This window comes from Populus euphratica, unplaced genomic scaffold, assembly GCF_000495115.2.
Source record: "Populus euphratica unplaced genomic scaffold, PopEup_1.0 scaffold26.1, whole genome shotgun sequence".
Classification (NCBI taxonomy): domain Eukaryota; kingdom Viridiplantae; phylum Streptophyta; class Magnoliopsida; order Malpighiales; family Salicaceae; genus Populus; species Populus euphratica.
The window spans coordinates 625,373-648,975 of NW_011499896.1; the positions used below are offsets into that span (position 1 = coordinate 625,373).

The 23,603-nt window shown below is 35.7% G+C and overlaps 3 protein-coding genes across 14 annotated transcripts; all 3 read left to right on the forward strand.

Moving 5' to 3' along the window:
- The first annotated feature begins 94 nt into the window (after positions 1–94).
- On the forward strand, positions 95–4,429 carry LOC105132055 (BRCT domain-containing DNA repair protein). Its single transcript, XM_011035329.1, has 7 exons — positions 95–225; positions 434–822; positions 1,020–2,791; positions 2,866–3,135; positions 3,245–3,325; positions 3,478–3,580; positions 3,663–4,429. The coding sequence occupies exons 2-7, from the start codon at positions 441–443 to the stop codon at positions 3,776–3,778; spliced, it is 2,724 nt and encodes a 907-aa protein (XP_011033631.1). The 5' UTR covers positions 95–225; positions 434–440; the 3' UTR covers positions 3,779–4,429.
- A 399-nt stretch (positions 4,430–4,828) lies between these two features.
- Positions 4,829–9,857, forward strand: LOC105132054 (Mitochondrial substrate carrier family protein). 6 transcript variants are annotated; one of them, XR_843533.1, is made up of 10 exons: positions 4,829–4,956; positions 5,049–5,174; positions 6,717–6,778; positions 6,859–7,095; positions 7,172–7,339; positions 7,502–7,551; positions 7,892–8,024; positions 8,747–8,784; positions 9,105–9,383; positions 9,569–9,857. XR_843533.1 is itself a non-coding variant. In XM_011035323.1 (9 exons), exons 1-9 carry the CDS (start codon positions 4,917–4,919, stop codon positions 9,199–9,201), a joined length of 951 nt encoding a protein of 316 aa, XP_011033625.1. In that variant the 5' UTR covers positions 4,829–4,916; the 3' UTR covers positions 9,202–9,766. The 6 variants fall into 6 exon arrangements, 5 of the variants coding, with proteins under 5 accessions (XP_011033625.1, XP_011033626.1, XP_011033627.1 ...); XM_011035323.1 differs by having other exon boundaries at positions 9,105–9,766; XM_011035324.1 differs by having other exon boundaries at positions 5,067–5,174; positions 9,105–9,766.
- A 5,356-nt stretch (positions 9,858–15,213) lies between these two features.
- Positions 15,214–23,000, forward strand: RBP-DR1 (RNA-binding protein-defense related 1). Of its 7 annotated transcripts, none has more exons than XR_843536.1 (12): positions 15,215–15,683; positions 15,792–15,874; positions 17,055–17,106; positions 17,274–17,399; positions 17,482–17,561; positions 18,235–18,408; positions 18,611–18,953; positions 19,054–19,197; positions 19,285–19,419; positions 20,302–20,353; positions 20,543–20,689; positions 22,596–23,000. XR_843536.1 is itself a non-coding variant. In XM_011035331.1 (9 exons), the coding sequence occupies exons 1-9, from the start codon at positions 15,497–15,499 to the stop codon at positions 19,410–19,412; spliced, it is 1,347 nt and encodes a 448-aa protein (XP_011033633.1). In that variant the 5' UTR covers positions 15,214–15,496; the 3' UTR covers positions 19,413–19,705. The 7 variants fall into 7 exon arrangements, 2 of the variants coding, with proteins under 2 accessions (XP_011033633.1, XP_011033632.1); XR_843537.1 differs by having other exon boundaries at positions 20,609–20,689; XR_843535.1 differs by adding an exon at positions 20,887–20,943 and having other exon boundaries at positions 20,302–20,689; positions 22,596–22,962.
- The last annotated feature ends 603 nt before the right edge of the window (positions 23,001–23,603 follow it).

Consider the following 23,603-nt stretch of genomic DNA (forward strand, 5'->3'; position numbering starts at 1 on the left):
GCATAATCAACTCAAAGAAATAATTTTCCCTCCACTCCACTGGCGAAATAAATAAATATTCCCTCCCAGGTCCCAATTAGTATCTTCGTATTCCCTCCTCCCAAATCCCTGATCACTGATCATCATCAGCCACAATGTCTTATCAATGGTGATCACTCGTGAATTGAAAAATCCCGATCCCAGAATTCATAATTTTTAGCTCTCAGTTTTCTTACTCACTACGTGGTAATTTTCCTCCTCTCAACCTCTAATTTTTTGCATTTCGTTTTCTTTTTAATGTAGAAATTTCATTAACTTATTTCTCTTGGATTTCGATCTTTACATGTAATAATACATATTAATTTAATAACTTGAATTCTTTCACTTTTAATAATAATGTGTATATTTTTTTTATTTCATGAAAATCTGCTTCTTTTACTTCATATCTTGGCAGTGAACAAATGGAAGCGAACCAAGGCCAGCTTCAACAATTTCAAGATACCGTAACTTTTGATGATGATACAGCTCTTCTCGATAGTCCCTTGGTAGAAACCCAGGTGGAGAAACTTGGTTTTTATACTCAAGTGCTTGGTGATTCTGTTGAGAATGCGAAACATGAACTAGTGAGCCAGGTAATCCCTGACAGTGAGGATGAAGAAATCCATGGAGACCAATTAGAGAATGCTGCTGATAGGGTATCTGATGCCGAACCTGGTACAAGAATTAAAGGAAATGGAGTAGTAGGCTTACAAATGAGGCAGCCCAGTCCGCGTTTTCAGTGGCTAAAGGATTTCGCAGAAGATTTTGTTTCTGATGGCTCTGCTGGTGAAGATAAAGGTGCAGGTCTCTATTCCATGATTCTCTCCAGTAAAAGTTTTGCTTGGCTTAGCTTTTTTTTCTTGATTTCTGATGATATATGTTTTGATTCTATAAATGAATTTAGATCTATATTATATATATTGATGAGGTAGAGTGACTAATTTTTATGTTCTCTCGTTGGCCAACTTGGCTGACCTTAGGGGCTTTAATTAATGCTGAAGACACCGATGAGAAAACTGATTGTCCTCGATTGCTTACATGTGATCAAGAGTTTGCAAGTTTAAATTATGTTGACTCTGAGGAACCTGGAGAGTCATCTCAAGCTAGTGCGCTTGGCTTTGTGGATCACTTCCTATCAGATAATGATGTGAGCTTTTCTCCCAGAACTGAGCTCAGAAACACTGTCAGGAAGAAATCCCCTCCTGTTCTGAGTGCAAAAGGCTGTCAAAATTTGGCCAAAAGTATCAAAACCAGAATCCCAATTTGTAAAAATAAGACCTTTGGGGGGGTTGATAATGATCAGCATGGAGGAGTTGATTTCTTTAGCAAGAGGATGGATGAGTCTTTTGATTGTGGAGGCTGCCAGAAGAGATATGTACCAAGGCATCAGAAGGCAGGGTGTATTGATCGTAAAGGAGGTTGCAGATCAGATAATGACAGTGAAGAGAAATATGAAGATCTTCATAAGAAAGTAACAAGTTCACCCCACACAGATTCAAGGGTTGCAGACCACAGTGTGAAAGAGACATACAGAACAGGACAAGAATATGAATTTATATCTGAAAATACTTCTGACAATAAGCCAAGGGAACAATTTTTTGACCTTGCATCAGGGCACGAGCTGGACATTTGCAGTAATGAAAGAAATACATCAGACACGTTGGATATTGGTTTTAACACCCAAATAGCTGCTGAAGCCATGGAAGCATTATTTTACGGTCCCCCAGCTAATAGCAGTGCTAGTGACGCTTTTCAAGATCCTAACGACCCTCTTGTAGATTCTTCAAAAGGTGTAACAAATAGTAAAGTTCATTTAAAGGAACTTTCCTATGAAAAAGGTGCTCTCTGCAGTCTAGAGGACATCACAAGACTGCCAAAGCAAAGAAAGGTTTATGCTAGAAAGGGAGCTTCTGTTTCATCTCGGAAACAGCCTAGTCACCAGGAGTTACATCGTGACTTGTCAGAAACAACAGAAAGGAAAAGAAGCAAACCCTTGGTTGGGGAGTTAACTGGTAGGAGTTCCATCCATGCGAGCAAAAGTTCAGCCACAACATCTCGTAAGACTATTGACCAAAGAAAGGATGAGGAAACTGCGAGGAGAAACAAAATTAAGGAATGTGACAACTATGGGAGTTTGTCAGCGTCAGTTGAAAGCATTTCACCTGGCAAACAACAGATACTACAGGATGCTTTTGCCTCCCAAGACTCTCATCCAACGTTAGGATCCAAATTCAAAAGGACTAATGGTGGGTCAGCTGATCCAGGGGTAAGGACAGATGATTTCATGGAGGGTAGTATAATTACATACAGAAGAAAGAGGAGTCATTTGGTTGCGAAACCATCCAAAATTTCGACCTCTACAGGAAGATGTCCCAAATTTTGTTTCAACACATCTGAAGGAGGAAGAATCAATGAATTGAGCCAAGAAAAGCTTGCTAGCAAGGAGGTATCTACCTCAAACATTTCGCTAAAGCTGAATGCATGGAGCTATCCCAAAGGTAAAAGAACACGACGTAGACTGCCATGTCATTTAAATATAGCTAGTAGCCAATATACCCCATTCACCATAGCTGATGGCAAAGACCACCACAGAAAACCACTCAACGTAAACCTTCCCAGATCATCCCCGATGAAAAAGCTTATTAGATTAGGCAATCCCAAGTCATTACCTGGTTCTAGTTGGAAGGATTTGAGGAAACGGCGAGATACGGCATATTTAGGGGTTCTGTTTAGCCAGCATTTAGGTGACAATGTCATCAGGCAGCAGAAAAAGGTAGCTTCTGTATCTTTTCCAACCAATAGCGTGATCATTTACTAGTTACATATGTGCTCTCTTTATTATAACAGATCTTGGCAAGGCTTGGCATTTCCGTGGCATCATCTTTAGCGGATGCTACACACTTTGTAGTGGATAGATTTGTGCGTACAAGGAACATGTTGGAAGCTATTGCTCTTGGTAAACCAGTGGTGACTCATTTATGGCTTGAGAGCTGTGGGCAAGCAAGCCTCCTTATTGATGAGAAAAACTTTATCTTAAGAGATGCGAAGAAGGAAAAGGAGATTGGTTTTAGCCTGCCTGTTTCACTGGCTCGTGCAAACCAACAACCACTTCTAAAGGTGTTTCTCTAAGCTTGTGGTGATTTTGCTCAAACCAGACATGCATTTTTGCTTGCTTCGAAACTCATATCCTTATTGTCTCATGTTGTTGGGATGCTCATGGGCACAGGGTAAAAGAGTCTTCATTACACCAAATATAAAACCTGAAAAAGAAATGATAACTAGCTTGGTCAATGCTCTTCATGGCCAGGTATGGATATTATGCATGCATAGCTAGTAGTCTCAGTGGTGGCATTTTATCACCCTTACAGCCGTAGGGTTTTGTCTCCCTTTTTCTTTCTTGTATCTCTTTTATGGCCTTTGCACCTCTTTAAATGAGTGTTTCTGAGCAATGCTACGCAGATCATGGAGAAAAGTCAGATATTTGCTTTGAAAATTCCAGATGATCTATTGATTCTTTCATGTGAAGAAGATCATGCAATTTGTGCGCCACTTCTTGATAAAGGTTGGCATCTACAATTCCATTTTCTCCTCCACAAAAGTTTTTCTCAGTTTTGTGATAAGAATTTTGATCTAACCTGGTGCAGGAGCAGCAGTTTACAGTTCAGAGCTTCTATTGAATGGGATTGTTATCCAGAAATTAGACTATGAGAGGTCAGAACTTGTCCACCGTCTGGCAAGAATATCAAATTACTTGGTGTGAATACACACGCACAGAGATTAGATGCATGCTTGTTGCACCTTTGGCAAAGGGATGATTTTATTTGATCACCCAACCTGTGAAATTCTGTTCATCAATGATTTGTAATAGCTTCCATGCATCAGTAATAACAAAAGTCATTTCGGTCTCAGTGCTTTAGGAAACTAACTTAAGAGTACACTTGAACTTCTGCTTACTGGCTGGATGAAGGATTGCGATAGATTTGCTCATCTTTTGCTCAATCTGCCTACTTCACAAGACAGTTCGTTGTAAAGGGCATATATATAAGACCCACTTTTGGATGATTCAATCAAGTACATGAGGGTATTGTTACTCTCATTGACATGTTTACCTACTTGCCTTGCTACTGATGCTTACTTTGTTTATGACAGGCATCGACTCTTTGTGAATGAAGCTAAAGGAAATCGAGTGAGCAAGAGGTGAAGGAGATGGTGCTGAATTTGTCTTTTCCTAAACAGAATAAGCAGTTGCTACTCTTTTTGTAAACAAATGCAAGTTGCAAATGTGGTAGTGAAAGTGAGGTTACCAAGTAGTTAAGACCCTTCTTGTAAATCAGGTCATGATGGAAAGCAAATCCTTTCTTCCTTGTAAATCAGGTCGCGAGGGAAAAACTATTTCAAGAGATACTTATGATCAGTTGTTGGTGTTGTTTTTTAAACATTTTTTTTTAAGAAATATATTAAAATAATATTTATTTTATTTTAATATTAATATATAAAAATATGAAATAAAAAATTAAATAAATTTTCACAATACTCTCCTGACAGTTTTCATCTACTCATTTGAATATTTAAGTCATAAGTCTACATGGTTTTGGATAAAGGTACAAAATTTGTGGGATTAATTAAATGTCTTATTTTGTTCATTTAATTTTTCATTTCCTTAATTAAGATTTACAATTTTCTCCATTATCTTTATTTGTTAAAAGAAAACCACGTAGCATAATGTGTTTTTTTTTTAAAAAAAAAAAAAACAAGATGTAGTTGTAGTTACTACAAATAAATAAATAAAAAAAAGACGGGGGACGCTTGTTCGAAAACATTAAAAAAAGAAATATCCCCAACGCTCTCCTTTCCGCCGGGAGAAAAAGAAAAAATAAAGGTGGAGGGAAAGGGCAGAGATGGATGGCGGCCATTCCCATTCGGGTTCCAGGAATTCAGGTTTCTTTTCATTTCTGTTGCTGTTAGATCTTTCATGCTTGCCTTTCTTTCCTTCTTTCTTTCTTTTATATAAATCAATTTCGATGCTTTAGATTCTTTTGTCGTTAAAGTGGCAGAGGAGAAGCAGAAATGGCCGGTCTCGTCTTCCCAAATGGTATCTCACTTCGCTACTAGTGGACTCTCCGTTGCTGTTGCCACTGCCTTCACGCACCCCTTAGGTTCTTCTTCTCTTCCTTGATTTTTCTTTTTTGATTCATTTTAATAATACATTTGTGATTTCCTTGCATTCGGTTTTATGCTTCCCAGGTTTCATTCATTCCAAGATATTTAATGACGTGCTGCTTGTAAATTTATTTTACTTTTTTATTGAATCATATGATCAAATCTGGGAGTGATGAATGAAGGCTCACTTCCCCCCATTGGTCGTGCAATCATGATTTCTCTATAAATTCCATGTAAAAGGGATGGGAATAATTCCTACTAAAAGGAACCTAGAATCTTATTTAATTTGTTATCGTGATTGGAGACGTTGAGGTTTGGTTTGCAACACAATAGCACATTGGAAACGTGGCTAGATTCAAGCTTTGATGCCCGAGATTTTTCCCTAATGTGCAGCCTAATGGGCATAACTTTCAATCCAACCATTGAATCGGGTTGAAATTTTTCCAATACATTCTAGAGGCCCTGTTTCCACTAGAATTAAAATTTTGTAGTCATTTGAGGTCTAAAAGGCCTTCAAATAAGTACTAGAAGTTACTGTTCAGGATTTGTCATATTTTTCTAGTTGATCTAGAATTATTTTTCCTATTTGACTTAAAAATTTTATTATTTTTTCAGCTTTGTTTAGGATTTTTTCCTAGTATATAAGCAGCCTAGAAGAGCTGTAATATGGAGTTTTGATTAGGAAAAAATATTGGGTAATAAAATTTTGAATTAGGGTTTTTGTGTGGTGATCCTGTTTGGTAGAATCCTGTATTACTTGTGCTCGCTATCTTTCTTGTGTTGTTTCCCTTTGTGTCAAGATTGGGCTCGAATGCTTCGAATTTGCATCTCAAAGTAAATTAATTAAGACATGTATCGGAAATGGCATTTTAAAATATCACAGCTGTTTGCAGTGACCTTAATGATGTATGGTATAATGCAGTTAGGCATGCTCACTAGATGGTCTGTGCAGAACTTTGTTTTCTTGTATTGTTCTCTCTTCATGGGAGGTAAAGAAAAGGAAAAGGAATACGCAATAAAACAAATGGTTTTCAAATGGATTGAAATGATGCAATTTGCCATCTAATTAGCTTCCACAGCTATATGAAAATATTCATTCTTCAAATTTATGTGTATTCTTTTCTGCAAATGGGATGCTTTAGCCTTAGGGCATAGGAAGCCAACTGAGTTTTTGAACATGCACTGCAGACTTCTGACCATTCAAGCTGCAAATTTTACTCACTGTACCCTTGGATGATGACAATCTATTTGAAAGCGAGAAAGTGGATGGAATGGTACACTGCTAGCTTATGAATTTGGTTCTTCTTGTTCATTATTTGAATAACTTTTCTTAGAATTAGTAGAGAAATTGTTCAGAAATATAGTATTATAGATCTTAACAAGTATTTTAGCTATCAATTACTTATAGATGCTGTAGAATCTATCCTTCGAAATGTTTTTCAAAATTATAGAAAAAGTTAACTTAGAAGAAATATGTGTGGAAGTTGTATCATCACTATTGAATACATAACTATCTCATACTTAAACTTGAAAAACAGATGTGCTCAAGGTTCGACTACAAATGCAACATGTTGGCCAAAGAGGCCCCTTGACTGGAATGGTATGCCCCAATCATTTAGTGTGATTGCAATTGTTTGGTTGATTAGCTGATATTGATGTTGGGTTTCCTTACATGTACAGGGACAAGTGGCTGTTCAAGTATTGAAAAAGGAAGGGCCAAAGGCTTTGTATCTGGGGTTGATGCCTGCATTGATTAGGTCAGTTCTTTATGGAGGTCTACGTTTAGGCCTGTATGAACCCTCGAAGTATGCCTGTAATTTGGCTTTTGGGTCCACCGATATCTTACTTAAGATTGCATCAGGAGCATTTGCTGGTGCAGTTGCAACTGCACTTACTAATCCAGTCGAAGTTCTGAAGGTATGCAATCATGTTAGGCATTCTGGAACTTTTCATCTGAAATCTGATCTAGGATTCTAACTTTGTTTTTCATCAGGTCCGGTTGCAGATGAATGCAAATCAGAGACAAGGACCAATGGCGGAAATGCGTACAATTGTTTCTGAAGAGGGAATAAGAGCTCTTTGGAAGGGGGTTGGCCCTGCTATGGCGAGAGCTGCTGCTTTGACTGCATCACAACTGGCAACATATGATGAAACCAAGCAGGTCAAGTTCTAAGCATACTCTTTTTTCACTCTGGATACATGAAGTAATTTCTATATTTTACAAAATTATTGATTTCTGTTTAATTGAAGTCTAAACTGGTTGCCTTTATTTTTCTATTCATTCTCCCATATTAAAAATTTCTTCAGTTTTCCATTTATGCAGGTTCTGATTAGGTGGACACATCTGGATGAAGGATTTCATCTACATCTACTGTATGGCACCATTTGAAGTTTTTATTTCCCTATCTCTCTTAATAGATGCATGAATTTATTATAATGATGAGAAGTTGGGAAATAGAAGGTAGATGACAGATAGGATCATCCTGTTCCTGTAGAAAGTCAAAACTGAAGCAATGTCATTTTTTTTTTTTCATGCTCATAATCTGTAAAGCTTTTCCTTCCTGATGCTTTTTCCCAAAGTAACCTGTGGAACGAACTTTGTTTCGCCGCTAACTTTCAAGCACACCTCATTTTTAGTTAATACATGATAAGCATCTGCTTTTCCTTTTTATTCATGTGGGTGCTACCTAAACAAATTTCTTGTCTTGTGAAGCTCGAGTACAGTTGCTGGAACAGTGAGTACTCTTGTAACTGCACCTATGGACATGATTAAAACCCGCCTCATGCTGCAACGAGAATCTAAAACAGTTGGAAACTATAAAAATGGATTTCATTGTGCATATCAGGTATCAGATTTCTTTGTTCTTTCACATGCTCAACTCACTTTAATTTATGATCATAAACTTTTTTCTATCTGCACTGTTTATTTCCGTTGAATACCCCTAGGCATTTTTGGATTGGAGGGGTTTTGCATACTAGTAGTGATAACTGAAATAGTTTGTGAAGGAAAGAGTAAGAAATTGCAGCTAGCATTAATGTACAACTGGAATTGGACAGCTTTATGTGTGTTTTTTGCAACTTGTAAGCTGACAGGCGGGTTTTCAGATGGTAGTAATTTGGATTATTGTTTATTGTGTGGGAACTGGCACTGTCGTCTTTTCCTTCCTGCTGGTGCTGTGGGCTTATGGGTGTGGATCCTCCATCACTGCTGAGCATAAAACCATATGCTTTCCAGAGATTGTGGCTTCCTTACACACAGGATGCTGATCTTGCTTGATTACTTGTTTAGTTGTCAGTTGACTATTTATTGCTGTCCAAATTGATGATCCATGACACAATAGTTTCATGAGTTGCTACCGGGGAAAGAGAGAAGATTGGTGAAAAACCTGCTGTTAATTTTTCTTTTGTTTCTCCCCTCTTTAAGGACTTTATCTAATGTTTCTGTGATGTGTGGAGTAAGCTCGGGATTTGTTAATGAGTCTTTACAAGGGAAAATTGGCTTACATGTCTGACACCAAATGTTTTGAGTTTTCAGGTTATGCTTAAAGAAAATGTTTTGAGTTTTCAGGTTATGCTTAAAGAAGGCCCTAGGGCACTTTACAAGGGGTGAGATTCTTATCTAGGCCTCCATGAGCATTGCTTCTTTTTTTTTAATCAGGTGCATATATAATTAAGATTTACGGTTCTACACAATCTGGTGCTCTGGTTCGCTGCAATAATAGCCATTGTTAGGTCTCTTGATAATTTTAAGATGAAATCCTCTAGGTTCTAGTTTGGACTCTTAACTAGACAAGTAGATCATGATTAGATGATACAACTTTCATACTCATTCTGGAAGTATTTGAAGGATTTCTTTTTCTTTTTTTTTTTTTCTTGTGCGTGTCCCTGCATGTGCTTTTAGGGTGTTAACTTTTAAACCTTTGTAGGGGCTTTGCAATATTTGCAAGATTGGGTCCGCAAACTACAATTACATTTATACTATGTGAGGAGCTGCGCAAGCTTGCCGGATTGGATGCCATCTAGGGTAGGGAATGTCCATTTACAGTCATTCCCCAATACCTGACTTCCGTGGTTTTATTCAAGTGAAGAAAAGCAGCCCTCACAGCAAGTTCAGAAGGAGGGTTCGCATGAGAATTGAGATGATTCTGATAGCAGATTATTTTTTTGGCCATTTGAGTTGGTGACCAATATTTATTTGGGTTCTGGTGAGACTTGCATTTATTTGATTTGAGTTGTATAATTATTTTGATCAATGCACATGTTTTTCCCTGGGGTCGGACTGTATCATCAGGCATACGAGTGAAATGTGCTGTCATATTCACGCCTTCCTGAATTGTTGTAATCAGATTAGGAAATTAGAGGATAACCATTGTATCTGGTTTTTCTACAGAAATAATCGTACCATCGCTCTCTTCTCCCTCGGCTGTTTCCTGAACATCAATTTATGGTTGAGAAATAAATGGGAAGATTTATGAGGTCGACTTGTACCAGTTGCAGGTAAAATTAAGGGGCAATTAGTGGCCATGTTGGTGTGTGTGTTTTCTCAACAACACTGTGATTTGCTTTAGTTGCAAATAACTTTCCCTTCTCACCTTTTTTGGGTGTTTCTTAAAAGCAAGCTCCAGCTCTCCCCCGACAGTTAAACGTACGGCAACATTATACTTGAAATTTCTACCGCAGCAGCTAGTAGTCTTTGATCTGGATATCAGGGTTAAAACCAATATTTCTAGATTAAACCAGCGTTGATGCTTTTTTCTGTCGTCTTTTGATTCCTGGGAGTAAGATCAGTGTGCAGCTGCTGCTACTGTATAAGTGCCCTATCCCGTTCAGATCCCCACAGTAGCCTGAGCTAGCCCTGCTGCATCTATCCTGGTATGCTATGGATTGGGAGTGTTTTAGAGGATGCAAGTAATTAATTTTTAAAATGTTTTTTTTTTTGAAATATATTAAAATAATATTTTTTAATATTAAAATATTAAAATATCTGAAAATATAAAAAAATAAAAAATTAATTTTTATGAAATGCTGTTTGAAACATAATTCTAAACACAGCTTTATACAACTCTTTAAATTCATTTATTTTTTAATTTCACATCCTTAGTGATTTCACCAACCAAAACTTTGGATTTTGACGAGTTAATACTAAGCTGAGCAAGGAGGCAAAAAATATTAGTGATGATATCCGGGATTCAGGATAACAAGTTAAGTGTTGCACAACTTTAACGGATATAATTTAATTAATCAAGTTTGAAGTTTGTTTTTTAAAAATTATTAATTTAAATTTTATAATTATTAAAAATTTATATGATTAGTAATTTTAAAATCTTAAAGAATTAATTAAGAAACCTTAAGATTCATGGTTAAAAAAAATAATAATAAAGAAGACGAAAGGGTTTTTGATATTAATATTGTGATCAAGTGTGGCCGGAAAGTCCATCCATAGGACGACAAACAATGCAATACTATAGCCAATTGTTTCCTGTCTCGGGCAACAAGTGGTCAAATCCATATGATCAAATAGCTAGTTCTGAATCGAAAAAACTGAGGTCACTATCATACCCTCTTTGACATGGGAGAGAGATTCCACCATGGGAGACAAACTTCAAGGGTCCCATTGCCATAAAACCATTTGCTGCCTGTGTTATTAGTATTACTGGCTAGTTGCCAATCCACACAGCACTTGGATCCTGTTTATTCTTTTTTCGCGGTGGAAAATTGATTTTAAAAAGATTGATTCTTTTATTTTTAACTTATTTTATTATATTCATATTAAAAATAAATTTTAAAAAATAAAAACATATACTTTAATTGAATATATTTTTAAATAAAAAAATATTTTAAAAAATAATGCATGCATAGTTGGTGATGATAGGTTTGTTTCCATCTGTCAACGATCTCAAATATCCAAAATTTATCATCGGTTCTATTTACTAAGAGGGTGTTTGAATAAGAAAAGACATATTTTTATAGCTTTTAGAGATGTGATTTGTGAGAAAATGCATGTTTTTATAGCTTTTAGAGGTATGGTTTGTGCTTAAAAGATATTGTAATTTTGACAAAAAATCATCACTCCTCCAAGTCAAACACACTATAAATAGATACTTACCGATTCCTTTTTCTTTTCTTTTCTTTTATTAAATTAATGAATCGTAAATAAACAAACTATATTTTTATTCTTGAATTATAAAAAAACAACTTTCAATCTATATATAACACTATACAAAAACTTATATGAGTAATAAAATAAAATTTTATGCATTACTTATTTTTTTAAACTCTGGTGTTCGGGCTAATTTATATACATTACAATTAATTTTTAAATACAATAAATATCTTAGAAATTTAATAAATATACAAACACTATAAAATCTTATTTTCTAATTCTGGTGTCCGGGCTAACTTATATACATTATAATTAATTTTTAAATTCAATAAATATCTTAAAAATTTAATAAATATACAAACACTATAAAAATAATAAACATACACAAAAAAATCAAACCTAAATACAAAAACAAAGAAGAAAAGTTCTCTTTTACTACCATGTCACTGGCATCAAGTGTAAATTGCATGCATTACCTATAAAATAAAATTGCAACCACAAAATAAATAAATAAATAAGCATGTTGATTGGACCCTAACCTGAACTAATTAAATCAAATCAGGTTTTATATATTTTTAATTTAATCCAGGTCATGGCAAATAAAAATTGGATACAGTCAAATTCAATGACATCCCGTACTCACAGATGAAATAGCCACACACACACGTATATAGTTAAATAAACCCTTTGTTATGGAGCATTTTTTGAAAATTATTTTTATTTAATTATATAGAAATTAAAATAGATATTTATAGGAATAAGAAAGGTAATGATAAAAATTAGAAGATTAACGTACTTTTTCAGTCAAAATTATCTTTCATGTAAGTTTTTTATTTCCTTTACTATTTTGATAGTAGACAAGTTGTCTATTTTTATTATTTTAATAAAACTCTTATTATTATTATTTTTTGTTTAAATTTCAGCTGGAAAATATATAACTTTTTTATTTAAAAAATTTAAATTCAAATTTAAATTTATTTTAACCTAAAAAGAACTCTATAAAACTCTGGAAAGCCATCTCTAATCTTAAAACACTATTTGATTAGATTAAGTGGCGATCGACGTCTTTATTACTGGTTATAATTATAATTTTATGAGAATATAGGGGAAGAAATGCAATTTATCATAGCTATTTTAAGTTTTTAACCTTGCCAGCTACACATAAGCAAGTATGTGCGCGAGAGGGAGCTGAGGTGGACGGCGGTGTAACACAATAAAGAGCAACAAGGAACTGGCGTTGGCGGGACAGTCTGGCGTTCTTATCTCTATGACCTGTTTTTCATGCTAAACTACCATTCTATCCCTGTATTCCTAATTACAAAACTACCCCTCTTGTTCCCCATCCTCGCACGCTTTCTGCTGAAAATGACACTCCCATTTCTGGTCATCAACTTTCCTTTTGCGTAATACTTGAGAAGACAAAACAAAGAAAACAATCACCCCCTTCCTAGCTACTCCTTTGCGTATACTGTTTGCTTGAAATTTGATTTTATATTATTTTGATATGTAATAAAAAATATTATTTTAATAATTTTAAATGAATTTTTTTTAAAAATGAAACATCTAACACTACCAAATAAATACTCTGTGTGCTAAATAATCCCATTAAAATTAAAAATATATTTAATATTATAATAGTAATTACTTTTAAAAAATATTTTAAAATACAATATTTAACACTCTTAAACAAACACTCTGTGTGCCAAATAATCCTATCAACATTAAAAACATGTTTGATGTAATAGTTGATTTTTAAAATGTTTTTTTAATTAATATATTTATTTTTTAAAAATAAATAAATAAATTTTTAACGGACGGATCGTCTTGGAGACAAACACGCTTTTTGTTCCTTCGAGTTCAATTTCAAAGACTTTGGATCGCGCAGCGTGATTTGATTGGTTGCAAGAAAATTCAAGGGAAACTCCAAGCTGAGAGGGTCCTTTTCTTTGGTGGGTGAGAAATATTACATTGACTTGGAAACTGAAAAAATAGAAAGTCAAATCACTCCAGGAATAGAAAAGAGCGAGGTGGCCTCTGCTCCTCCGCTCTGCACGGGCGAGGTAAAAGTAGAAGCTCCTAAAGTTGCTTTTGCTCCTCCAATCCATGGCTCTTCCCCGCCTGAGAAAATCACCATCCTAAGTAAATGAATGCATGTATACAGCTTGCAGCGTACACATGGGCATGTCAGGGACGATTGTCTTGCCGAAAATAAAATAAAATAAAATAAACGTCACAAGTGGACACAAGCACATGCTGAAGGCATTAAATTAAAGCTCCGCCCAGTCAGATAATTTGAACACCTTGACTGGCGGGCGTTTGCCCGATTCTTACAGGAATCGGCTTCCTATGACTGGCTCAAAAAAAGAAAGGCTCCTTTTCTTGCAATTCTTGCTGGTCGTATCTTTTCACTCACATGCTTCAAAATACAGCTGCCGTCAAGCATGGATTTGGTGTTTCTTTATTTATTCTGCAGGTGAAGGAAAGAAAGAGACAACGCTTCTTTTGTCCACAACAAATTATAGATATAGATAAAGCCTTGAGGTCGTGTAACAGTAGATTTGCGGAATTCACACAGGTCGACCCCATGGTGCTTGCTTGCTTGTGTTTGTTGCAGCAGTATACAGGCCAGAGAAAGAAAGAAACGCATGACATATTTAGGGGAGACTTAAGACGTGTCTTTTTCATTGGAGTGAACTCTGTCACACTTTGGCCTGTATATTGCTGCCACAAACACAAGCAAGCAAGCAGCATGGGTCCATGGGTTCGACCTGCATGCTGGCCACTTTAATGGCTGACTTGCTTAGAGCCTTAGGCCTTTGATTGTCGCAATGAAGGTAGAATTGTTACATTTCTGAGCATTTCCTTACTTCATCATGAGCAATTCTCAAACCCAAAAGTCAAATGGTGACACATTTTCTATATATATATATATATATATAAAATAAAAAAATTAGGGACTATCGCAAGGAGGGAGCGTAAAAATTATTTATGGCTGTGAATTGGAGTCAGGATAAAGACTCCCTGGAGTTGATCAAAATTAGAAAATATCGCAAGAAAAAGGCATAAAAAGTATTCATCACTATGAATTGGAGTTGATTGTAACCTTGTTTTTGCCAAAAACAAGGTTACAATCAACTCCAATTCATAGTGATGAATACTTTTTAAATATATAAGTTTAACAATAATATATATTAAAAGTAAAATGATTGTTCTTTTATAATTTATCATGTCTTTTCTACCATAATCAATAAAATACAAAATTAATTATATTATCTCGTATATTATTATCAAATACAATTATATTGTCGTCGTCTTTTGTCTCTGTCTTCTCTGCCTTCACTGTTTCTATTTTCCAAGGATAGGAACCAAATAATGGAGAGTACACTCACTCTTTGATTGACGAGTGAAATTGTCTTTTTGAATTATCACATGGGTTTCTAGTTTTAGAGAAAATTACAAGAAATGATTTTTTTACCAGTGTACCAACAAAGATAAAAGAGAATCCAAATCTTACCGATGAAAGAGCTTGTTCCCGGAGCTAAAACATACGCGTGAAAAAAATAAAAAAAATTGGACGAACTCGTCAGAGTTCGGAGGAGAGAATAAAATGAAAAATTCAGTACGGGCGAGGAAAACTAGTCAAAGAAAATCATCTAAGGGAGTTAAAAAAACAGGTGATTTACAATTTATGTAACTTGAGGGGTCAATCCCGGGCCGGAAAAAACCCATCCCTTTTTGGCAATCATCAGCCTTTTTGCCCCTTTCGGGGAATAGGACTTGAGAGAAAGAAAATCACTCTGCCACTTGCCATGAAAGAGAAATGATTGAAAAAACGAAAAAACAGAGACGAAGGGCGTTGTAGTAATTTAAGCCGACTGGCGGTTGAATCGAGATGTCAAATAACTGCACGAGCATGGGCGTTTGAAGCTTATAGCTCAAACAGCTGTAAGGTCAGAGTCGTAAATCACTCGAAATTCGATGCCCAAATTGCAACTCTTTAATTATAATTTATCCATCGAAGATCCAACTTTGCCATCCAGAAAACCCCCAATTTCCATGCGACGACGAAATCACCCAAAATTTCAAGGAGAAATCTAGAGAGAGAAACAAAGCCAGTGAATCCTAGACAGATAGGGAGAGGGAGAGTCACAAGAACACCCACACGAACGGAGAGAGACGGAGAGAGTGTTTTCTTTTATATTTTTTTTTTTGGTAATGGCGGAGGGTAAAAAGGAGAAGAAATCAAGCAGTAGCAGCACCAGTAATGAAGAGAGCGTGAAGCTATTTGTGGGTCAAGTACCAAAGAACATGACAGAAGCTGAGCTTCTGGCAATGTTCAAAGACTTCGCTTTGGTAGACGAAGTCAACATCATTAAAGACAAGACAACTCGCGCTTCCAGAGGTTGCTTACTTGCTTTGGTTTCTTCACATTCTCCTGATTTCTTCCCTTTCGATTCAAGATTCGTAATGTGCAGTCACTCTTACAACCATAATTTTTATTTATTTTTAGGTTGTTGTTTTCTAATATGTCCTTCCAGACAAGAAGCAGACAAGGCAGTTAATGCTTGTCATAATAAGAAAACATTGCCTGGGGTTAGTTCTTTCTTTAATTTGATCTCTCCATGTATAGTTTACTACTTGCTGTTTTCTTTGTTTTCTATCACATTGTATTGTAGATGAAATCTCCGATCCCGGCAAACCACTCAAGTAGTTTTTTTTTTTTAGTTTCCGCGATTACTTACTGTGGTTGACTTTGGCTAAATGTAATCATGGAATCGTTTCTACTGTGTTTGATATACTGATGTTGATGATTTTTAAGTTAGTTATTATTTACCAGCATGATAATCATGTGAAAACAATTCTCAGTGATTTACAGTAGTGGAATATGCTTGCAGCATATGTAAATTTTACCGTGTTAGAGTACGGTTGTTACAATGAGGACCGGTTTAGTTAACGAGAGTATAGTGATGATGCTAATTGTATATTGGAAAGGGGTCGGTGTTTTAGAGGGATGAAAAGAAGTTGAATTTGACAAATGGATATCATGATTGGCAGTTACCAATGCACTTTTATTGGATATTGGCGATGAGAGGGTAAATTATGGTAATTGTGGATTTAGATGGCAACAAAAAGATAAATGGGTGAATCACTTCATGCATAATAAAATTTGTAGAAGACAGAAAATGGTGAGAGATTCTAAACCAAAATGGAAATTGTTTTGAAGAATGTATTTGAAGGAAGTTGTGCCAGAAACCAAGTTCGACAGGAATAAGGTGTGATGGAATGTTAAGAGTTATTCGAATAGTTTAAATTTTCTTGTAAAGTCAGTTGTAATTAAAAAAACATTGATATTGTTAGTTCATTATACTGGATTATTTTTATAATTCCAACATATGTTCACTATTGATCTTCGACATTTGATGGTTATTTATACCGTTTCTCAATTACAGTTGTTATAGATGAATAGTTATGCAATCTGGGATTTTGCTGGCCAAGGTACTTCGGTCAATCAGGATTTCTGTTTAGGCCTAGCCTTTTTTCTGTCTATGGGTAATCTGTTTCTTTTAATGGTTTAACTCCCAATGCCTTCTTTTTGTTAAATATCTCTGTGCAAGTGTTAGAACTGCTTTTTTTGGAATCTAATTATCTGCAACGTGGCCCTTGATCAGTGCTAGCTTTTTATGACCCGTGCTTTTATTTTTCTTACTCTCCGATGCATTCATCTCATTGTCTCTCTAATTCAAATGCATCCTGTTCTTTCTGTCCAATTCAGGCATCTAGTCCGTTACAAGTGAAGTATGCAGATGGCGAGTTGGAAAGGCTAGGTGTAATATTATATCATTGACGTTGATTAGTTGCCATTAAGATCATTACTTTGGATTGCTGCAGCAAGATTCCTCATTGCCTTATCTGATTACTGTTATTTTATTCACTGTCTTATTTAATTTATCTTGTTGCATTATGATTCTTTTTTGTTCTTCTTGCTATCCAGAACACAAACTCTTTGTTGGTATGCTTCCAAAAAATGTTTCTGAAGCTGAAGAATCTGATTTATTCTCTGTATATTGTACTATAAGAGACTTGCAAATACTAAGAGGTTCTCAACAAACAAGCAAAAGTACTCCCGATCTCTTTTCTGGCTGTTGTTGTGAAGCACTGAACTTTACTGTTCTTGCTGATGTCAATTAATTAATTGGTAGGCTGTGCTTTTTTGAAGTACGAGACAAAAGAACAAGCCCTTGCTGCCCTGGAGGACATCAATGGAAAGCATAAAATGGAGGTGAGCTTTATTGGCTAACTGGACTGATGGTTCTCAAGCTCAAGCAATTACTCTTCTTTCTAGTCAGAGCCCAACTTTAATTCTTTGCTGGTTAATAATGTGATGGAAAAAGTCACCCTTTACTGTCTCTGTTTTTTTAATCAATGTTGGCTATCAAATTGAACTCGCATGTTAGATAAGGTTGTTGTGTTACATAATGTAACATCATGGACCTGCCCAGTAAAATTGGTCATTTGGTTACTTCAGTGGGGGCATGCTAATTATTTTGGTATGGCAGATCAAAATGGCGCCACGAATTAGCGTGTTATAATAATTTCTGTAGCTTTCTCCAAACTTGAATAACCATAATCTGTATTTCCTGAATAGGCTGTGCAAGGTGAGGGTATAGAACTGTTCACAATTTTGTAGCAATATATTTTTCCCTTGAAACAAATTTAAAATTTAAAATCAAGACTTATCTTCCATTTTATGTTGTCACTTTATTGACAGATGTTGTAGCAATGAGATTCCAAGTTTTAAAATTGACTTTTTTTTTTTTATATATAAAGTTATTGAAGGATTGAGGGGAGAGGGGACAGTCTCTGTAAACCCTTTTAGCACCTGAGAACTCGGCAGTAATATGGATGCATGAATTAATGACATGCAGTCTGATCACTATCTCTTGCTTTGTTAGGGTTCAAGTGTTCCTTTGGTTGTCAAATGGGCAGATACAGAAAAGGAAAGGCAGGCTCGGAGGGCCCAGAAAGCACAATCTCAAGCTATGCCCAATACTGATTCACAACATCCATCATTATTTGGTGCCTTGCCAATGGGATATGCTCCCCCTTATAATGGATATGGATACCAGGTCTGTTTGCTACTAACTATTTTTCAGGGAATACCTCAGTTCTGCAGTTTCAGAACCTTTTGGAACTTGTCAGGATCTTTCTTACCCCATAACTTCCTAGTCTCTTGCTTGCCTTTCTTCATTTGATTTACACCTTTTTTTCATTTACTATTCAAAAATCAAAATGGTGTTAAGAGTGTGGTAATCTCTGTTCTCCTTGTAGGCTCCTGGAGTTTATGGACTTATGCCATACCGTCTGCCACCCATGCAGAATCAGCCTGCATTTCATAGCATGGTTCCTCCAGTAAATCAAGGAAATGCATTGCGTGGTGGAATCAGACCTGACCTTTCACCCAACATTTCACCTAGAAATTATGCTCCTGCTACTTATATGGGCTCTGCTTATCATACGGTGACAGGTCTTCAGTATCCAGTGGCATATCCTGGAGCAATGATGACTCACCGGCCTTTGAGTAGTTCACCTGGTGCATTGTCACCCACAGTTGTGAGCAGTAATTCTGCAACACCGTCAGGTGTCGGTGGAAGTTCTGGGGTTCAAGTGGAAGGTTTGTTGCCTATACAATCATTCTGTGTTTTGTTAATTGTTACTCTTTTTTTCATTCTTGTTGGTGCTTTTCTGCTAACAGCCTGTGTTCTTTGTCTTAGGTCCACCTGGTGCTAATTTGTTTATATATCACATACCTCAGGAATTCAGCGATCAAGAACTAGCCAATGCTTTTGAAGCATTTGGTAAGGTCTTAAGTGCCAAGGTTTTTGTTGATAAAGCAACTGGTGTTAGCAAATGCTTTGGTATGCACTCTTTCTTACAGATACATGTGAATCTGACATTTTCGATTTGGAGATCTATCTATGTATCTTATAGGCTTTTATTTGCAGGATTTGTTAGTTATGACTCACCAGCAGCTGCTCAAAATGCTATTACCATGATGAATGGATTCCAATTAGGTGGTAAGAAATTGAAGGTTCAGCTTAAGAGAGACAATAAACAGAGCAAACCTTATTGATCGGCAGGTGAGTCAAGGAAGCAAGCAGAATTCTCTGTGATATGTGGTCGCATGCAACCTGGATATATGGGAGTGACTGGTATCAGCATATTGGGGTGGATAGATAATATCTGGTCATTTGCATTTCCCCATCCTTGTAATTGCTTCACGGGATTGAAATTTCCAGAACTTGTAATTCATGGTGCGTTGTGCGCCAATACAATTTGTAATTTGTGTACCATGGAAGTTCATTTAGAGATTAATTATCAATTTATTAATTTTTCCATTAAGAGCTTCTGATAGTAATGTTGTTGTAACATCTTTGACAGATTCTTCTCTGATTTTCTGCTATTTATTAAATGACCATTTTTTTCTCTTTTGTTTCCTTTTCTCGTCCGCTAAACGAATCATGGGTAAGTATGTTTAAGGACACGTTGGTAGCATCAAACATGGCTCATCCTCTGCTTAGTGAATTGTGCAATTGTCCTGTTATTCGTTGTTTCTTTTATGTATCACAGTATTGAAATTGTGTGACATAACAGTGAAATTGTAGGATATTGAGTAGCCACCACAAAACTTCTGCCTGTTTCATGACAAGTGCATGAATGGTTCTGTCAAACCCAAGTTACATGGACCCCCCCTCCCCTGTTCATCTTAATTATATGTATTCGGGTCCAGAACTATTCAGGTATTGTGATGATGATATCATGCCTGTGAGTTTTTGTGCTTTTGTCCTGCATTGGTTACACGGTGCTTGTGGTGATATTTATCTTATCCATTTAGGTCAGGTTGCGATTGATCATAAATGCTTGTTTCCCCTTATTAATTGGATTTTTGATAAATCTTACTGGATCAGTAGGACTTAAGATGCTTCTTTTGTTTAACAATTTTTTGGTATGATCTCTTGCAGTTCCTCATTCCAAAACACTGAAGAAACTGGTGGCTCATTTCACAGGATAAAGGTATGTTTGATCTTGAAGCTTTGCCTGCATTCGAGTTTGAACTTAGGTTCTGATAATCTCTTTCAGCTCTTTATTTTGTTTCTACTGTAATTCATTTCACATGATTGGCATACCTTTGATTGCATTTGCATGCATTTAAGTTTAAACTTTTGTCCTCGATCAACTTTATGAAGATTGCTCTTCTTGAAGGCTGAATGAGTTTCAGGAAGGTCGAAAAACTTATATATCTCATGTTTAAATTGTTGTTTCCTTGAGACGACTGTTACACAAAGATGTGGCACGAGGAAAAGAATGAAGGGAAACATTATTGTTCCAACAAAGTTCTGGATGAAAAAGGTATTCTGCTATTGGCCTTTGAATTCTCAATTGCTTTTTATTTCTTTAACCATTTGAAGGGGCTGTTTTTCTCTCCTTCCATGTATGTCTTGGAATATATCCTTGATAACTACATTCAAATCTTTCCCAGGCCAAGCCTTGGATTTTCTTATTCTTAGCATCTGCTTAATGTTAACATGGGTTTTGTTGATGGTTAGGAACGCATCTAGATCACTCCTTGTAGGAAATCACTTGTCATTCTATATCACTCTAAGGTACTGGGACTATGAAGAAAAAAGAAAGAAATATGGTGTCTCTCCAAAATTGATAGACCTAATTAGTCTTAAAGTCTGTTTGGCATTGTGGTAACGGTGCTTTTTTATAAAACAATTCTTTGGAAATGCATCAAAAGCATGCTTTTTTTAAAAAAAAAAATTATTTTTGATATTAACACATCAAAACAATCTGAAAACATAAAAAAATTAAAGCAAAAAAAAAAATCAAATTTTTGCAAAATCATTTTCCAACCGCAAAAACAAACAGGGCCATACTCATACATGTGTTTCTGTTTGGTGCTTTAGAGAGTGTTCTGGCCAGTAACAAATCAAGTGGCTTCCATAAAGTACTTGAATACCCAATTTGTTCTTGTGTCTTTATGGACTACCTCTTCGTGATATGCTTTTCTTAAGTTACGGAGAATTAAGTGTTGTCAAGATTGGTCACTTTATATCATTCCAGTTCCTACATGTTACAGTTTCCCTGTTTTGCTTTTGATAATAAAATGTTTTTTTTTACTCTTTCCTGTTGGTCTTGCTGCAAGTAAACTGTGGTGGTGGGTTCTTGGGTTGGATGAACTTGGATTACATTGTGCAATTTGTTTTTAAGTCCTCCTCTCCATTTTTTCCTGATCTTTGTCAACTGAATGTCCAAAAAATATGAGGTTATGATGGGTCTTGATTCATATTCAAATGCTCTTAAACACTGTGTAACCTGTGGTTGTTCTATTGTAATGGGCTCAATTAAAATCAGTTCAGTCATGTAAAATCTAACTCTCTGTCCAGTCAACTACCACCATCGCTCCAAAACTGCTCTTTGTTATCTGTATTCTTGTCTTGTCATGCAACTGTTTTTCTCTTTCATTTTCCTTGTAGAAGTTTAAATAGCTTATGAAGAGGATAATTCAAGTAATGGAATACATTGCCAGTGCATTTACACCCGTAGGGAGCATTATGAATTTTATAAAACTATCTATTGTTGAGTTGTTGAGAGCTTGTTCCTTGTGTATTGCCACCTAATACAGCTTTCTAACACTTGAGTTGAGCTTGGAAAATTGGCTGACACTGAAACTTTTATATTCCCATTTCTGACTGGGATCATTTCTTCCATTCTGTGTGCTTTGTCTGCATGTGTGCGTCTGCTACTTTTTTCAGAAGATTTTCTTCGTTGATGCTGTTGTTGCTTGATCTGCACACTGACTTTCTGGTATAACTGGCTGTTACAAGTTCATGTGAATGGGTGAAGGCTCTCCATTCCAAAAGTTTTGTTTCCTCACAGAGTTAATGTGACACGTCAAACAGAATTGCATTCATTGTGGATGTGATGTCAGATTATTGTTACCATCTATTTGAAGGTTTTAAGTAGCTGTAATGGATCATACATATTTCTGAATGAATCACACACGTCAACCCAATCACATATGGAAAAAGATGACGCTTGCACTAAGGTGAACTGTTCTCATATAACACAAATGAAGGGCATTCTCTTTGCTGCAGTCAGCTTATATCTAGACTGTACAAAGGAAGAAAACCATGTGTTGATGTATTTTTACATTTTGGGTGAATGATATGGCGACTGTCCTGCTTTTGTTCTTCTCTCCTTGTTCTCTATGATTCGAGTACTAATTCCATGACTAAAATTTGTAAAATAGGGAGGATTGCAGAGCTTATAGAAGCTTTCAACCTTCCAGAGATATGGTACAGAGCTGGGAGTATGCTTCATGTGTTACTTGGGCGGCAGCTCTTCTCAGCATAGAGCCCTCACGCAAGGAACCGTTGGGAGGGGGGTTTCGACAGCTTGATAGATTACGAAATCCTTGTGCGGATTACGAAATGAACGGGATAATTTATATTTTAGGTCATTATCCTGGTGATGCAGGATAAATTTCATGATTTCAGCTTTGAAGGATCAAAAGTATTTATTCTCGGAGCTGGTAATAGAAATATACCAGTGTTTTTCTTCATCTTCCATTTGGAATACTGTATTCTGCTGGTATTGTAGGTTTTGTGTTGCCTTTATTTACTAATTTAGTGGGTTTGGTGTTGAGCTATGGGTTATTTATCTATGATATTCATTGAAAACAAAAAAAGCCCTCTTGTGACGTACTAAAATAATGCATAATTTTTTATAAAAAAAGGGGAGTAAATTATAGTTTTCAAAACAAATTATATAGCCTCTCTAGTTTCAAAACCTAATTAAACAATCCATTGACTAATGTCGATGGTTCTAACTTTTATAGTACTTTGTTTCAGAAAATAACTAATTGGCTTGTCAATCTTTACATTTCTCTCCCTTTTTTCGCTTCTTAAAAAAAATGAAATGAATAAAAGAAATTGATTAATTAGCTCTTAAAATTAGGGAAGGTATTTAATTTATTTTGTAAAACTAAAGAGATTAATTAATAATTTACTCCTATAAACATAGTGTTGAGTAGATTGTTCAATCGGATTTTGCACATTGGGAGGGGCAGTTTTGATGTTGGTGGAGAAATTAGCACTTCTGACTTCTGTAAGTATTTTACCAGTGGTAGTCTTCTGCTTGATAACCATGACCCCATTGAAAAGATTTTTTAATGTAGATGATTTATTATAAAAAAAAAAAATCATGTTTGTTTTTATATTTAAAAAATATTTTATTTTTCTATTTGTTATCAAAACCC